The 17,951-nt window shown below is 41.7% G+C and overlaps 1 protein-coding gene across 5 annotated transcripts in view; it reads left to right on the forward strand.

Annotated features, from left to right (window-relative positions):
- ADGRF5 (adhesion G protein-coupled receptor F5) overlaps nt 1-17,951 on the forward strand; it is a 108,956-nt gene that overhangs the window by 40,364 nt on the left and 50,641 nt on the right. For all 5 annotated transcript variants that reach the window (XM_082663755.1, XM_082663754.1, XM_082663757.1 and 2 more), the window contains exon 2: nt 9,678-9,803. In XM_082663755.1, coding sequence (XP_082519881.1) covers nt 9,702-9,803 — 102 coding nt within the window. In that variant the 5' untranslated portion in view covers nt 9,678-9,701. The remainder of the gene's footprint in view (nt 1-9,677; nt 9,804-17,951) is intronic.

Raw genomic sequence — 17,951 nt, forward strand, 5'->3', positions numbered from 1 at the left:
TAGTGTTCTAGGCAAAAGAATCAGCTGATGGTATTGGATATTGGACAGGGAGGAAAGGAGGGAGGGTTCAGGAGATTGCTGCAGTCATCCCGGTGATAGTGATAATGATGAGATGGTAATGTCCACACCAATATGGAGGCCGAGGAAAAGAAAACATGGCAGTGGAGGTATTTACAGGACTTAGCGAATGGTTGAATTGCTCCCCCGACTCCTGCCCTCGATTCGTGTAACCAGGAATACCTGTGGGGTTGTGAGTCTGTGAAACTGAAGAATGAAGCCAGCAGCTGGCAAACCTGGGAAGAGGTGGGTTAGGAGAGAAGAGACACATTAGTTCTGGGTGAGCTGAATTTACACCCAGGTGGAATAGTCCAGTTGGAAAGATGCTCCTAATATTTAGCAAAGAGATCAAGGTGGAAATAAAGTTAAACTGAAAATTAAAACTACAGATGTGGGCTTCCCTGGTGGCGCAGTGGTTGAGAGTCCGCCTGCCGATGCAGGGGACGCGGGTTCGTGCCCCGGTCCGGGAAGATCCCACATGCTGCGGACCGGCTGGGCCCGTGAGCCATGGCCGCTGAGCCTGCGCGTCTGGAGCCTGTGCTCCGCAGCGGGAGAGGCCACAACAGTGAGAGGCCCGCGTACCACAAAAAAAAAAAAAAAAAAAAGGAAATACTTTTTTTTTTTTTTATAACAAAGTGAATCAGTTATACATCTACATATGTCCCCATATCTCCTCCCTCTTGCATCTCCCTCCCTCCCACCCTCCCTATCCCACCCCTCTAAGTGGTCACAAAGCACCGAGCTGATCTCCCTGTGCTATGCGGCTGCTTCCCACTAGCTATCTATGTTTGGTAGTGTATCTATGTCCATGCCTCTCTCTCACTTTGTCCCAGCTTACCCTTTAGAAAATACCTTTCATAATAAGGTGAGGACTAAAGTCAGACCAACCAGATTAAGGAAGTTTTGGAATGGCCATGACTTCTCAGGGTACTGTATTTGGGGGGAAAAATAATACTTTTTTCATTTTAAGTAGCACACATACAGACATTATTCTTAAAGTCTAACAAAATGGAAATTTAAGAGAAGTGAAGTCACTGGCTAAGGACACCAATGCCTGATGTCAGATATGGAGTGAATGGGGGCTGAGAAAGGAGGGAACACAGAGGGCTAAGATGGTCCCTCCAAATATTAAAATGTTGGAATAATTGAAACCACAAGGTAGATAAATAACTGCTGCCCTGGGGCCCCTGGATTGTCCGAAGTGCCCCCTCCCCGCTCTGCCTCTGTCACCGGGTTGCTTGCCTTGGACCCTTGCACAGACCTCCCCACTAACTGGCAATGAGGGCCCCGAGGCCTCTGCTCTTGCAGCGACCAGGGACTGCTCTGATTGGGCCACTATTGTTGTTATTAGAATACTCTATTATTTTGAATCTCACCTCCTAAAGAGTAGAACCACAGAACTGTAAAGGTTTGGACCAACACCCAAGTCCCCTGAGGCTCTAAACAGCCTGGCAGCCAACCCCATATGGCAGTCGAAATGCATTGTCTTGCCAGGGCTTAGGGAAACCCCTCCATGTGGTAAATGAAAGTAGCAAGATGGTTGAGATAAGAGCAGAGTTAGGAACTTAATGTTTTCGTGGAGATGGCAATCTCTTGCTCAAAGGTTAAAATCCTCCAGTGATTTACAACAAGGAAAGAAGGATAAAAGGTTATCAATGCCACACACATGTGCAGTGTGTTTTAGAAAGCTTGACCCCATTGTGTACAAACAAATGTTCCTCTGTAATCTGATAGGACTGAGCGACCCTGACACAATGCTACTGCAGGACTTTATTTTAAGGCAAAGGAAAATTAAATAGAAAAAAAAAATTTCAAGGCAGTTCTTTCATTGGTATTGTGTTTCGTGTTTGTGTTAAATAAATATTTAGCTTATAGTTCTGCATGTGTGACGGATGAATCATCTCATTAGATAAGGTCAGCAAAGGTAAGTTTTATCACTTCTGTGTTTGAAAATACAGATCTGTGAAGGCAGGCTCTTAAAGTCGTCCTTGAGGACTTTTAATCTGCACTTCTGCAATTCAGGAGGGAGGTTATTGATGACATCCTGTCTTAATTGCAACCCTGAGCAAAGAATAATAATCTCAGTCAAATTTGCAATGGAAGTCCTGAAATTTCATACTACCAATCATCACCTGCCATCAGGAGGAACTCTGCTTTGAATTATTCTCTAGTAGTAGCATAATATAGATATATGTGCCCCAGAACATAGGGAACGGGGCATAGGAAGATATACCATTGGCTTTTTCAAAGGATACAATACCTGTCTAGTTAGTCACACACAGGCCAAGGATTAGTAAGATGCATGGCTTTCCCCTGTTAGTGTCCTAGCATGCAATGCAATTCTTCCTTTCTTAAAAAGAAAGCCATGCATATAACATCACCTTCTGTGCATGACACAGAAACCAAGCAGTTTACCTATGGGAAGAATCGCTACTCTCTCCTCCACTTTTTAACCAAATACCTTGAGTTTTATGTGCCCACCACATTCACAAGTCCTGACCTCCCATTTATAGCTGAACAGAGCAGGGAATCTCCAACCAGGAGGCAGTCGTCTGCCTGAGCATTAAAGGGTGGATAGAATTTAAATATGTGGTGATTATGTTGAGGCAAAGGGACAGGAAAAAAAGGGAGACCAAGAAACCAAGTAAATGATGACAGGATTACTTTGGTTTTGCCAAACACTGAAAAATAGTTTGACCGTAATAACTACCCTTCCCCACTCCCAGGATTAAGTCTCAAAGATTAATGTTCATATTATTACTTTTGCATGAACACTGGGAAATCTCTTGCACTATTTTAAATTATGAAAAAGCAACCAGCTACAGTAGTGAAAATATGATAGGTGCTTATTAAATAAGCCAGCTCCAGGTCATGAGGCCTTGAGCATCAGCAAAAGCCATTGCCTTTGTTCCGAAGGCAGCTGGGAGCTGAACAGAGGTAACACATGAGAAGAGCACTTCCATAAGGTCAATCTTGCATCTACATAGGTGATGCACAGAGAGGAAAAGAATCCAGCCATCGCAGTGGTGCATGTGAGGGGCAGTGAAGGCCTGGACTTGTGTAGTCAACCAGAGATGTGAGAGATAAGTGCAAGAGATAGTTCCGATTAGGCTCAGAAGCCTAAGTGAGGTTACAATGGATTTGAAATAATTATGAGAAATTTTGGTACCTTCAGAGGACAATTCCTCTACCCCAAATTTGAAGTCACCAGGGGCCATCAGCTCCCTGGCTTTGCTGAAAAGAAAACTGAGACTCAGAGAGGTGAAGTGACTTGCCCCAGTTCACGAACCAATCAGTGCCAAAGTGAGGCTAGAATTCAGTTGCCTGGTCTAAGGTCCATATAGAGAAAGTATTTCATTTATTCTTACTGATATCCCACTGAGAAGATCTCATAGGCCAAATGGTACCTTTTCCCAATGGAATAGATTGCAAAATTTATAATTTTGTCACTACCACATATCAACTGTGCAATCTTGGTGAGCTACTCATCCTTCTAACCTTCCATTTCCATTTTTGAATATGGAATAATTAGGGATAATTTAGTGGTATCATAGGATCATTGAAAGGGTTAAATGACATAATCCTCGGAGAGAGCTTAGCACCATGCCTGAAACAGATCCAGTAAATGACAGGGATCTATCACCATCAGCATCACCATCAGCATCACCATCATCACCACCATCATCACCATCATCATCACCATCAGCATTCTCATCACCATCAGCATCACCATCATCACCATCAGCATCACCATCAGCATCATCACCATCAGCATCACCAGCATCACCATCAGCATCATCATCACCATCAGCATCATCACCATCTTCATTGCTGATAATTATTCTCCACCATCCTATCACAAACAACTTGTCTGACTGTAGGACAACATTATTATCTATTGATAGAATTTTAAGAATCCTTGGTTGAGTTCTTCAGTCCTGACTGACTCAACCCCTAGCTGCCTTTGAGACACATAGCCCTTGCCAGGCCCTAGTTTTCTCATCTAAAAAACTAAGAGGTGTGCGTGCATGCATGTGTGTGTGTGTGTTAGTATGTGTGTGTGTGTGTGTGTTTGTAGAGGGCTGGCAAGAGTGCTTGAACTAGACATGAATTCTCGTTTGTCTTTCAGTTTTAAACTGTGTATGTTTTATGCTCTATTCAGACACACCAATAATCCATTTTTCAATTTTCATAAAAACATTCCCAGAGTAAATAGTAAATACTGGGCAGCAGACCAGAGGGCCATACTCACACTTTTTGAGTGATAAAAAATAAAAAGAGATATCATTTTTATTGAATTCTGTATTAGTTTGCTAGGAACACTGTAATAAAGTCCTGCAGATTGGGTAGCTTAAACAACAGAAATTTATTTTCTCACAGTTCTGGAGCTTGGAGGTCTGAAATCAAGGTGTTGGCAGAATTGGTTTCTTCAGAAGCCTCTCTCCTTGGCTTGTAGATGCTGTCTTCCTCTGGTGTCTTCATGTGGTCATTCCTCTGCGTGGGTCTGTGTCCTAATCTCCTCTTACATGGTCACTGGATATATTGGATTAGGGCCCCACCCATATGACCTCATTTTGATGCAATGACCTCTTTAAAGACCCTGTCTCCAAATAAGGTCACATTCTGAGCTGCTGAGGTGTTGGAATTCAACACATTAATTTTGGAGGACACAACTCAGCCCTTAAGAAATTCAGCTGTGACCAGGCTTTCTTGTGCTTCGTGGGCACAATCTCTAATCTTTACAACAATGCTGCAAAGCGGGTACTGTGATCCCCATTATTCACATCAGGAAACTGAGGCTCCATGGGGTTAAGTGTCTCACCAACAGTTACTAAGTGATGGAGCTGGAATCAGAACATAGGCCTGTTTTGCATCAAAGCTAGTGCTCTTTCCACTACAGTCTGTTATAGGAAGGAGAGAATCACTGGACCCCTAATGTCCTTACATTCATTTTCTTTCCAAGTCAGAGCAAAAAATAGCTCTGCCTTCTCTGTTGATGGTGATCGCTCAGGAGAGCAATGCATACCCAGGGACCGTGGCTGAGCCTTCGTCACAGTGGTTGGACAAGCTGACCAAGGCAACGTCCACAAGGAATTCAAGGGACCGCTAAACATCGCCCGTTGGGCTGCTTTGTTCCCTTTAAACAGAGACAAGGGCCTCTGCTTAGGCTCTTCTCCTTTGCCTGGGATTCTCTTTTCTTTTCCCGTTTTACATTAAAACGTTACCCATCCTTCAGGGTCTGGCTGGCGACCTTGGTCACTCCCAAACTCACCCAACTTCCCCCTGTCCAACTTCCTCCAGTCATCTCATCCCTTCACACTGCAGCTCACGTTGGAGACAGGCTAAGTTGGGGGCGATTCTCACTCTGTTACTTACTAGCTGGGCGGCCTGGGTCAGTACGGTAACCTCTCTGAGACCCTTCACGTTCTCCTCTATGAATTAGGATTAAAACACCTACCTCACAGGCTTATTGTGAGAGGCAAATTAAGTGAATGAACATAGTAATGGCACTGAGGGCTGTGCCTGGTACCTAGTAGGCGATTAGTAAGTAGCATCTTTTAAACTTACATTTTTTCTTCCAGTCTCTGTTGCATGCCTTCCCGATGAGATTGAGAACTTCTTAGGAACAAGGACCATGACTCATGTCAATTCATGAATGAGTGGCACGAATTTAGGCCTACAGAAAGTTCTCAGTGTTTGTTGGTTCGTAACTGTGCACCGTGATTGATTCTATGTGAGATATATAATAAACCTCAAATAACAGACTTGGCTGCTTAATTGCATCAAAAACTATTGGTAGATCACATTTGAGTCCATAATCCCATGAAACCATTCATTCATCCACCATTGATTGACTGCCTCCTAAATGCATCCCCCTTAAGATTCTGTTTCTATGTAGTTTCTTTAGTAGACAGAGGACCATAGGCTGGTGATGGAAAGTGACAGGAGTGTGGATAGAGCAATGGGATGCTGAAAATGTGGACCTGCAGACCTCAAACCTCCCTCTGCATCAGAAACAGCTGGGACAGATACAGATGCTCAGTCCCCTACCCTGCCAGAAATGCTAATTTAATTGGTCTGGCATGATATTAAAACAACAAATAAACAAATGAAAAGAGGAAAGGAAAAAAAAGAGAAATTCCCCAGGTGCTTGTTCTGACATGCAGGCAGGGATAAGAACCATTTAAGCAGATGATGCTCAAATACTCCAGGGAACCTCCTTCCAGGGTGGTGGTACCCAGGCAATGTTAAGGGGAGGGGTTGTGCTCAGGGACCAAGCCAGGAGCAGAGCCCTGGACTGGAGGAAGGACGAGGCACCTGGGCAGAGGCTTATCAAATGTGGGCTTGCTTTCACCTCTTGCCTTCCTTCTCCCCAGGGGGAGCCAAGGAGAGTATCCAGGCTGGGGTCCCCAGGGGAGAGGGGCCGAGAACACCAGAGAGCACCGGGAGGGCAGAGCTGTGTAGAGCTTAGGAAATCATTCCCAGAACGAGTCTCACGATTGCCCTATTTATACGGAGCTTGGAATCATAAATTGATGATGACATTGGGTCATCAGACCACACAGATGTGGTCATTTCAAGAACAGGCTTCTAAACTTGCAAGGTGTACAAGCCTCTTCACTCCTGCTCCCACCCCCTCCATCAAATCGCGGCAGCTCAGGGCTGATGAAGGGTTTCCTGGAGACCAGCTGATCTGAAGCACTGGTTGTTTAGAAGATTTGGGAGAACCGTTCCCTGATGTGTTTCAGGTCAGTTTCACAATGAATGTTTCTGGTGCACATCCCTCCAAAAGAGAATGCTGTTAAAGACTGCTCCAAGGACCCCAGGCCCTCGTCCTCCAAGGACCCCAGGCCCTCGTCCTCCAAGTGCAGTGATGCTGAGAGTCCTGGCGACTTCTTCCTGGCATAGGAGGCTTATGATGTCAGGGTGCTTGATTTCCCTCCCCCTCTCTTCTAACTTCACAGACAGGAAGACAGAGTCTGAGGAACCAGGAAGTTGCTCATCTCCCCAGGGTTACTCCTGAGCATGAGGTCATATCTCCCAGCTTTTTCTAAGATATAGCAGGCTCATATAGGTTGGTGAGTTTTAGTAGACAGTGTCCAGAATTTATAATGTAAAAGGAGAAAGAAATTGGAAATGACATCAGATATGTTTCTTTCCCTTTCAGCCTCTGCTTGTCTCTGAGTTTCTTAGTTGTGCTCTGCCATTTACTCCAGGAATTTGGAATAAATCTAAACTTCTCAGGGCTTTACCATTAAAGGGGCCCTCCTGAAGACACATTGCCTTGACGTGGGCTGCTACTCTGGGCTTTTCGTTGGATTCTCTTCCCTGTTAGCCAAGTTAAACAGCCTCCACTAGATTCCTCACTGATGAGAACAGCTGGACGGTTACTGAGACGTTATTGATATAGGTGAGAATAGTGTGTCTTCAGAAGGCTCTCCCCAAACATAGCAGGAACCCTAAAAACTGAATTGATCTTCAGTTGGTATCACTGTTCAGACTGGTCAGGCTCGCGCCATATTGGTTGTCAAATATTTTTAATATTACCTCTCCCTCAAAACGATGGCCTTCTTCCTTCAAGTGGAGGACCTGCCCTTCACCCTTACCATGTAACTGATGACTGTATGTAGCTGTTTTCTTTCTTCTGTATCCAGAGAACATCCCCTCCCCACAGTGCAGTCCTTCCTGTATCCGTATTTCTACTGAATTGTGATTTTGTGGCCACAAAATAGGCCAACAGAGAAAAGGATGTCAATTTCATCAAGAGCTATGTCCAGGGAGGCTGGGGGAAGATGGGGACAGTGGACAGTATTGGCCAGTGGCTATTATACAAAAGGGCCAGACATGACCATTTAGGTTGTGACCCTTTATTTGGTCATTATCATGACCAAGATAATCCTCGCTAACTCTGACAAAGGCCAACACTGGGACGAGAGAAAGACGTGGAGTCAGCTTGAATTCCTTTAATGCCTGAGCCCCTCCATGGCTGTCACGTACTAAGGGAGGCTCATTAACTATTCAGTTACTATTCGTCTCCTTGATTAACTGCCTCAAAATGGAACCAGCCAGTCCAGTGCACTAAGTCAATGCCTAAAAAGATTAAATTCCCTCCAAAATACCCGATTCATCCCCAAAACAGTTGTTATCCCCAGGCTAAATCAGCCTGCTCCACACTCACAAAAGCCTCCTCCCTTCAACAAGGAATGAGTGGTTATGCTTTCCCTGCAGTAGATGCATCTGGTCTTAAATATCTATTCCTGTAACCTAAATTGCAAAGCGTTTTCCAAAAGCCGTTGAGTTGTAGAATTTTAAAAATGTATTTGATTGCCAGATCTGCAAATTGGCTCAGTTTTCCAGGGCCTTATTCTTCCTTCTTTTCCACTGGGGAAGAGGAAAAGGAGACAGCGACAGCTGGTGATTGAAACACAGTCCTCCCTGGCATGTAAGTCTTGGCTGTCTCTCCGTGTGTTATCCTGGCCAGGTCCCCTGGTGCCCCTGGCAACGCCTGGACCAAGGGCTGTCCTTGATGGCGGCTCTCTGGATTCCACTAAGGTCAGGGTGAAACCATTGCAGCCGGCATCCCTGGAGCTCTGCACGGCTTTTAGTCACATCTGAGCCTCAGAGAAGTCTGTGAGAGAATTAGAGGAGGTCTAAGTATCCCCATTTCATAGATGAGCAAACTGGATGCAGAGAAGTGTCAAGGATGCAATTAGTTTGTAGTCATCCTGGACCCTAACCCATATCTCCTTAGTCAAGTATTCTTTTCACAAAAACACATGGACATAAAAATGTCAGTAAGGAAAGGAATCTACACAAAGTAGTTTGTCGTGGTCCTCAGACCCATGAGAGGTGGGATTATTCCACGTGATACTCTAACTTTCAAATGCAACAATGATTAATCTGGTCGCCGAAAAAGTTTGTTTTCATTACTAGCATTGTAAAAGATAGCTATAAAAAATCAATATATTGAGATATATGTCAATGTTCCATATTATACACTCTAAAAATCTCTAAAATACAACTTGTATTTTTATGACTGAGTCCAGAAGTTTTCATACTAATGGGTCATAGCCCATTAATGTGAGTCATAAAGTCAATGGAATGGTTTACTGCCAGAATTCAAAGAAAAAAATAGTGTAAGATAATAGAGTAGAATTGAAAATATCAGACTGTGTCGCATGTAGCAAAGGAAAGTACTGTTCTCTGAATCCTTTTGTTCATATGCTATGTACTGAACCACAAGGTTAAAAGTACTTTGTACTGAGTAGTCTCTCCCTTTTTCTTGCTTTCCCTCTCTTTCCTCTTTCTCCTTTCTCTTTCCTTCCCTCTCTCCTTCTCTATGTCTCTAGGAAAGGTACCCAGACATCTGCCATCTTTGTGCTGTTTGCAGGTACCATCCCCAGCCCTCCCAACCCCCATCCTTCCTAACACCATCCTCTCCTCACCCGGGGTCTGGAGCAGACACTGTTGTCTACATTTGATGTATTTATGCTTTTTCCTTTCTCCCCTTCACTGAAAAGATCCTTTTGTAGTGCAAACTTTGAGACAGGGTTTGCTAGTTCTTTCTGTGTTTGATAAATGAATTACTGTATCTCTAAACCATCCTATTTCCATTTCAGGCAAGGCAACTCAAACTTGAAGACATGAAATCCCCAAGGAGAACCACTTTGTGCTTCATGATTATTGTGATTTTTTCTTCCCAAGCTACACTGAACTTGAATTTAGAGTCTATTGTTTATCCTTCGGTGAGTAAATCCGTGTCTGCTGTATTTTCCCTGTCACATTTTTCTGATTTCCTGGGCATGTCACAGACGGAAATTGCTTTAAACAAATGTCTAAGGTCTTTGAGAAAATGTCACAAATGGTGGGAGGGGGTGGTGAACATGAATGGATGTTAAGGTATCTGCTGGACTGCACGTTGCCACACTCTGAAATCAGTGCTAGTGTCAAGGGAACACCCTCCTGAAACATTTGCCACGTCTAGGCCTGAAGCCCCGCCCTGTGAAACTGACAACAACATCTACAAAGCAGATTCTGAGGACTGAGCAGGACCTATGCTCTCAAAGTATTCACTTGAACTCCAGCATCAGACTAGAACACATTTCAAAAGGTGTTCATTTGTGTCTGTGTTATAATCACAGACTGATATAGTTGAAAGGGCCATAGATATCATCCAGGCTTTTTGCTAACAAATTAGCCAGGTCGTTTACCTTTGGGAAGTTAATGGGAGTTTAGCTCAACTCAAGAGGGTGATAAGTACCCCCTTGTTCCTTGTGGGAATCCTTGGGATCTTCTTTCCTTAGGCTACTCCATGCACCAGAGACAGGGCGTGTTACTGGTTATGAAATCTCACGAGACTGATGTGATTCTGTGTCTCAGTTTTCTCATCTGTAAAATGATGAAAATAAGAGTATTTATTTACTGATCTCTATGAGAATTAAATTAGTTAATATTTATAAGATGCCTTAGAACTGTGTCTGATACATTTTTTTCACGTCCTTATTGGAGTATAATTGCTTTACAATATTGTGTTAGTTTCTGCCGTACAACAAAGTGAATCAGCTATACGTGCATATATGCCCCCATATCCCCTCCCTCTTGCGTCTCCCTCCCACCCTCCCTATACCACCCCTCTAGGTGGTCACAAAGCAACGAGCTGATCTCCCTGTGCTATGAGGCTGCTTCCCACTAGCTATCTATCTTACATTCATGCCACTCTCTCACTTCATCCCAGCTTACGCTTCCCCCTCCCCGTGTCCTCAAGTCCATTCTCTATGTCTGCATCTTTATTCCTGTCCTGCCCCAGTTTCTTCAGAACCATTTATTTTTAAATTCCATATATATGTGTTAGCATATGGTATTTGTTTTACTCTTTCTGACTTACTTCACTCTGTATGACAGTCTCTAGGTCCATCCACCTCACTACAAATAACTCAATTTTGTTTCTTTTTATGGCTGAGTAATATTCCATTGTGTATATGTGCCACATCTTCTTTATCCATTCATCTGTCGATGGACACTTAGGTTGCTTCCATTTCCTGACTATTGTAAATAGTGCTGCAACAAACATTGTGGTACATGACTCTTTTTGAATTATGGTTTTCTCAGGGTATATGCCCAGTAGTGGGGTTGCTGGGTCATATGGTAGTTCTATTTTTAGATTTTTAAGGAACCTCCATGCTGTTCTCCATAGTGGCTATATCAATTTACATTCCCGTCAGCAGTGCAAGAGGGTTCTCTTTTCTCCACGCTCTCTACAGCATTTATTGTTTGTAGATTTTTTTTTTTTTGGTAGATTTTTTGATGATGGCCGTTCTGACGAGTGTGAGGTGATACCTCGTTGTAATTTTGATTTGCATTTCTCTAATGATTAGTGATGTTGAGCATCCTTTCATGTGTTTGTTGGCAATCTGTATATCTTCTTTGGAGAAATGTCTATTTAGGTCTTCTGCCCATTTTTGGACTGGGTTGTTTGTTTTTTTGATATTGAGCTGCATGAGCTGCTTGTATATTTTGGAGACTAACCCTTTGTCAGTTGCTTCATTTGCAAATGTTTTCTCCCATTCTGAGGGTTGTCTTTTCGTCTGGTTTATGGTTTCCTTTGCTGTGCAAAAGCTTTTAAGTTTCATTAAGTCCCATTTGTTTATTTTTGTTTTTATTTCCATTTCTCTAGGAGGTGGATCAAAAAGGATCTTGCTGTGATTTATGTCATAGAGTGTTCTGCCTATGTTTTCCTCTAAGAGTCTTATAGTGTCTGACCTTACATTTAGGTCTTTAATCCATTCTGAGTTTATTTTTGTGCATGGTGTTAGGAAGTGTTCTAATTTCATTCTTTTACATGTAGCTGTCCAGTTTTCCAATAAGCACCAATATTTTATTTCCCAATAAGCACCACTTATTGAAGAGGCTGTCTTTTCTCCATTGTATATTCTTGTCTCCTTTATCAAAGATAAGGTGACCATATGTGCGTGGGTTTATCTCTGGGCTTTCTATCCTGTTCCATTGATCTATATTTCTGTTTTTGTGCCAGTACCATACTGTCGTGATTACTGTAGCTTTGTAGTATAGTCTGAACTCAGGGAGCCTGATTCCACCAGCTCCGTTTTTCTTTCTCAAGATTGCTTTGGCTGTTCAGGGTCTTTTGGGTTTCCATACAAATTGTGAAATGTTTTGCTCTAGTTCTGTGAAAAATGCCATTGGTAGTTTGATAGGGATTGCATTGAACCTGTAGATTTCTTGGGTAATATAGTCATTTTCACAATGTTGATTCTTCCAATCCAAGAACATGGTATATCTCTCCATCTGTCTCTATCATCTTTATTTATTTATTTATTTATTTTTATAAATTTATTTATTTTTGGGTGTGTTGGGTCTTCGTTGCAGTGTGTGGGCTTCTCATTGTGGTGGCTTCTCTTGTTGCAGAGCATGGGCTCTAGGCATGTGGGCTTCAGTAGTTGTGGCTCGCAGGCTCTAGAGCACAGGCTCAGTAGCTGTGGCGCATGGGCTTAGTTGCTATGCGGCATGTGGGATCTTCCCGGACCAGAGATGGAACCCATCTCCCCTGCATTGGCAGGCGGATTCTTAACCACTGCCCCACCAGGGAAGCCCTCTATCATCTTTAATTTCTTTCATTAGTGTCTTATAGTTTTCTGCATACAGGTCTTTTGTCTGCTTAGGTAGGTTTATTCCTAGGTATTTTATTGTTGTTGTTGCAATATTAAATGGATGTGTTTACTTAATTACTCTTTCAGATTTTTCATTATTAGTGTATAGGAATGCAAGAGATTTCTGTGCATTAATTTTGTATCCTGCTACTTTACCAGATTCATCAATTAGCTCTAGTGGTTTTCTGGTAACATCTTTAGAATTCTCTATATATAGTATCATGTCATCTGCAAACAGTGACAGTTTTACTTCTTGTTTTCCAATTTGTAGTCCTTTTATTTCTTTTTGTTCTCTGATTGCTGGGGCTAAAACTTCCAAAAGTATGTTGAATAATAGTGGTGAGAGTGGGCAACCTTGTCTTGTTCCTGATCTTAGTGGAAATGATTTCAGTTATTCACCATTGAAAATAATGTTGGCTGTGTATTTGTCATATATGGCCTTTATTATGTTAAGGTACGTTCCCTCTATGCCTACTTTCTGGAGAGTTTTTATCATAAATGGGCGTTGAATTTTGTCGAAAGCTTTTTCTGCATCTATTGAGATGATCATATGGTTTTTCTCCTTCAATTTGTTAGTATGGTGTATCACATTGATTGATTTGCATATATTGAAGAATCCCTGCATTCCTGGGATAAACCCGACTTGATCATGGTGTATGAACCTTCTTATGTGCTGTTGGATTCTGTTTGCCAGTATTCTGTTGAGGTTTTGCATCTATTTTCATCAGTGATATTGGCCTATAGTTTTCTTCTTTTGTGACATCTTTGTCTGGTTTTGGTATCAGGGTGATGGTGGCCTCGTAGAATGAGTTTGGGAGTGTTCCTCCCTCTGCTATATTTTGGAAGAGTTTGAAAAGGATAGGTGTTAGCTCTTTTCTAAATGTTAGATAGAATTCCCCTGTGAAGCCATCTGGTCCTGGACTTTTGTTTGTTGGAAGATTTTTAATCACAGCCTCAATTTCATTCTTTGTGATTGGTCTGTTTATATTTTCTGTTTCTTCCTGGTTCAGTCTCAGAAGGTTGTGCTTTTCTAAGAATTTGTCCATTTCTTCCAGGTTGTCCATTTTTTTGGCATATAGTTACTTGCAGTAATCTCTCATGATCCTTTGTATTTCTGCAGTGTCAGTTGTTAGTTCTCCTTTTTCATTTCTAATTCTGTTGATGTGAGTCCTCCCTTTTTTTCTTGATGAGTCTGGCTAATGTTTTATCAATTTTGTTTATCTTCTCAAAGAACCAGCTTTTAGTTTTATTGATCTCTGCTATAGTTTCCTTCATTTCTTTTTCATTTATTTCTGATCTGATCTTTATGATTTCTTTCCTTCTGCTAACTTTGGGGTTTTTTTTTGTTGTTGTTGTTCTTTTTTCTCTGATTGCTTTAGTTGTAATGTTAGGTTGTTTATTTGAGATGTTTCTTGTTTCTTAAGGTAGAATTGTAATACTATAAACTTCCCTCTTAGAACTGCTTTTGCTGCATTCCATAGGTTTTGGGTCATCGTGTTTTCATTGTCATTTGTTTCTAGGTACTTTTTGGTTTCCTCTTTGATCTCTTCATTGATCTCTTGGTTATTTCATAATGTATTGTTTAGTCTCCATGGGTTTGTATTTTGTTACAGTTTTTTTTCCTGTAATTAATATCTAGTCTCATAGCGTTGTGGTCAGAAAAGACACTTGATATGATTTCAATTTTCTTAAATTTACCAGTGCTTGATTTGTGACCCAAGGTATGATCTATCCTGGAGAATGTTCCATGAACACTTGAGAAGAAAGTGTATTCTGTTGTTTTTGGATGGAATGTCCTATAAATATCAATTAAGTCCATCTTGTTTAATGTGTCATTTAAAGCTTGTGTTTCCTTATTTATTTTTATTTTGGATGATCTGTCCATTGGTGAAAGTGGGGTGTTAAAGTCCCCTACTATTATTGTGTTTCTGTCCATTTCCCCTTTTATGGCTGTTAGCATGTGCCTTATGTATTGAGGCGCTCCTATGTTGGGTGCATAAATATTTACAATTGTTTTATCTTCTTCTTGGATTGATCCCTTGATCATTATGTAGTGTCCTTCTTGTCTTTCATAATAGTCTTTATTTTAAAGTCTATTTTGTCTGATATGAGAATTGCTACTCCAGCTTTCTTTTGATTTCCATTTGCATGGAATATCTTTTTCCGTCCCCTCGCTTTCAGTCTGTATGCATCCCTAGGTCTGAAGTGGGTCTCTTATAGACAGCATATATGCGGGTCTTGTTTTTGTATCCATTCAGCCAGTCTACATCTTTTGGTTGCAGCATTTAATCCATTTACATTTAAGGTAATTATCGTATGTATGTTCCTATTATCATTTTCTTAATTGTTTTGTTTTTGTTATTGTAGGTCTTTTCCTCCTCTTGTATTTCCTGCCTACAGACGTTTCTTTAGCAGTTGTTGTAAAGCTGGTTTGGTGGTGCTGAATTCTCTTAGCTTTTGCTTGTCTGTAAAGGTTTTAATTTATCCATCAAATCTGAATGAGATCCTTGCTGGGTAGAGTAATCTTGGTTGTAGGTTCTTCCCTTTTATTACTTTAAATATGTCCTGCCAGTCCCTTCTGGCTTGCAGAGTTTCTGCTGAAAGATCAGCTGTTAACCTTATGGGGATTCTCTTGTATGTTATTTGTTGCTTTTCCCTTGCTGCTTTTAATATTTTTCCTTGTATTTAATTTTTGATAGTTTGATTAATATGTGTCTTGGAGTGTTTCCCCTTGGATTTATCCTGTATGGGACTCTCTGCGCTTCCTGGACTTCTTTCCTTTCCCATATTAGAGAAGTTTTCAACTATAATCTCTTCAAATATTTTCTCAGTCCCTTTCTTTTTCTCTTCTTCTTCTGAGACTCCTATAATTTGAATGTTCGTGCATTTAATGTTGTCCCAGGGGTCTCTGAGACTGTCCTCAATTCTTCTCATTCTTTTTTCTTTATTCTGCTCTGCGGTAGTTATTTCCACTATTTTATCTTCCAGGTCACTTATCTGTTCATCTGTCTCAGTTATTCTGCTATTGATCCCTTCTAGTGAATTTTTCATTTCATTTACTGTGTTTTTCATCATTGTTTGTTTGCTCTTTAGTTCTTCTAGGTCCTTGTTAAACGTTTCTTGTATTTTCTCTATTCTATTTCCAAGATTTTGGATCATCTTTACTGTCATTATTCTGAATTCTTTTTCAGGTAGACTGCCTATTTCCTCTTCATTTGTTTGGTCTGGTGGGTTTTACCTTGCTCCTTCATCTGCTGTATGTTTCTCTGTCTTCTCATTTTGCTTAACTTACTGTGTTTGGGGTCTCCTTTTCACAGGCTGCAGGTTTGTAGTTCCCGTTGTTTTTGGTGTCTGCCCCCAGTGGCTAAGGTTGGTTTAGTGGCTTGTGTAGGCCTCCTGGTGGAGGGGACTGGTGCCTGTCTTCTAGTGGATGAGGCTGGATCTTGTCTTTCGGGTGGGCAGGACCACATCTGGTGGTGTGTTTTGGGTGTCTGTGAACTTACTATGATTTTAGGCAGCTTCTCTGCTAATGGGTGGGGTTGTGTTCCTGTCTTGCTAGTTGTTTGGCATGGGGAGTCCAGCACTAGAGCTTGCTGGTCGTTGATTGGAGCTGGGTCTTAGCATTGAGACGGAGATCTCTGGGAGAGCTCTCGACAATTGATATTACGTGGGGCCGGGAGGTCCCTGGTGGACCAATGTCCTGAACTCGGCTCTCCCACATCAGAGGCTCAGGCCTGACACCTGGCCAGAGCACCAAGACCCTGTCAGCCTCACAGTTTTTAATTCTTCTGATTTCCACAGCTCTACTTCCCATCTGTGTTTCAGCCAGTCGCACAGCTGCTAGTGTTGAAGGGTCTCCTGCTGAGGCGGGGGTTGGATGTGGCTCACTGCGGGGACAAGACACTGGCAGCAGAAGTTCTGGGAAGTACTCTTTGGTTTGAGCCTTCCCGTAGTCCCGATAACATAGTTTTTATTTTTGCAATAAATCTTTTCAGTAGCAGTGAGCAGAGCCAGGAATACGCTTGGTCAACAAAATAATGCTGAGCACAGTCCTCTTAAAATCTGACTGCAGCATCAATAAAAGTAAAATCATAATGAAGGAGCAGAAAAGGAAATATAAAACAGAATTTTGGAGACAAGAAGACAAATAGTCAACTGGCAATCAAATTGGAAAACTCAAGAAAACTGAATCTTAAGCCAACAGTGGAGAAAGCTAAGTTAATATTCATCAAAACGTTCAAGAATTGATGAAACCCTCTGAAAGTGGGGCATGAAGAGAATGCTGATACAAGGAGACTGGTTGAAGGATGTGTGAAAAGTGGTTGGGTCCCTATATCCCCTCTCCCATGCCGTGAACTTGGGCAAGCTGCCCTTCCTCCACCCTGGCAGAAGTCTGGAAGTTTATTCTCTGGAGAGGGTGAAATGCAGCATCTCTTTATCTGATACACTCGAATATAGTCACAGATGTATCCTTCCAGAAGCAGAAACACTCACGACTGACTCACACAGGTTACATGAGATTTTTCTCCAACAGGCGTTTGGAAAAAAAAAAAAGAAGTATGAGTCCTGACTGCCCTCCATCTCCTGACCCAGTAAACTCCCTGTGCCTCATACATTTTTTAAAGGCTCTATCAGTGTTTGCTATTAGGATTTCTCTTCTTGTAATAGCATTTTTTCTACTGACTTTTTAAAAAGATATTTAGTGCTACTTTATCCAGTCTGTCACTATAGTTAGAGCTTCACTGGTAGAATTTACCATGAGAAAATGTCTCTTTTTGCCCTGCTTGGTACTTTTCAATTTTAATTCTTTGTCTTATATTCCAATGGGCAGTTCTGTTTTTTATTTGTGTTTGCCTGATCTTTGTTCTTTACTTTTTTTTAGCTTTCAGTATATTCCTTTGTTCTACTGGTTCTCTTATAAACAAGGAATGTCTGAGGTTCTTTTTTTTTCATCTGACTGTGATTTGGGGAGTATAATTTATTCACATTTGATGTCATATTTAAAATGCTTGCTCTTACTTTCAGGATGGTTTTTTATGAGTTTATGCATTTCCTTCCTCGCTTCTGTTTTTGTGTCTTTCTTTGTTTGGACCTAGGTTTTATCTTTTTTATTTCTCTCATGACTTGGGAGGTATACTTTGTATGTCTTCTTCCAAACTCCGCTATGCGGGATGCAGCCCATGCAATCATATGCGGCAGCTTGCTCTCATAAATAGAGGAGGGAAACAT

This window comes from Grampus griseus (assembly GCF_964374135.1).
Source record: "Grampus griseus genome assembly, chromosome: 10".
Classification (NCBI taxonomy): domain Eukaryota; kingdom Metazoa; phylum Chordata; class Mammalia; order Artiodactyla; family Delphinidae; genus Grampus; species Grampus griseus.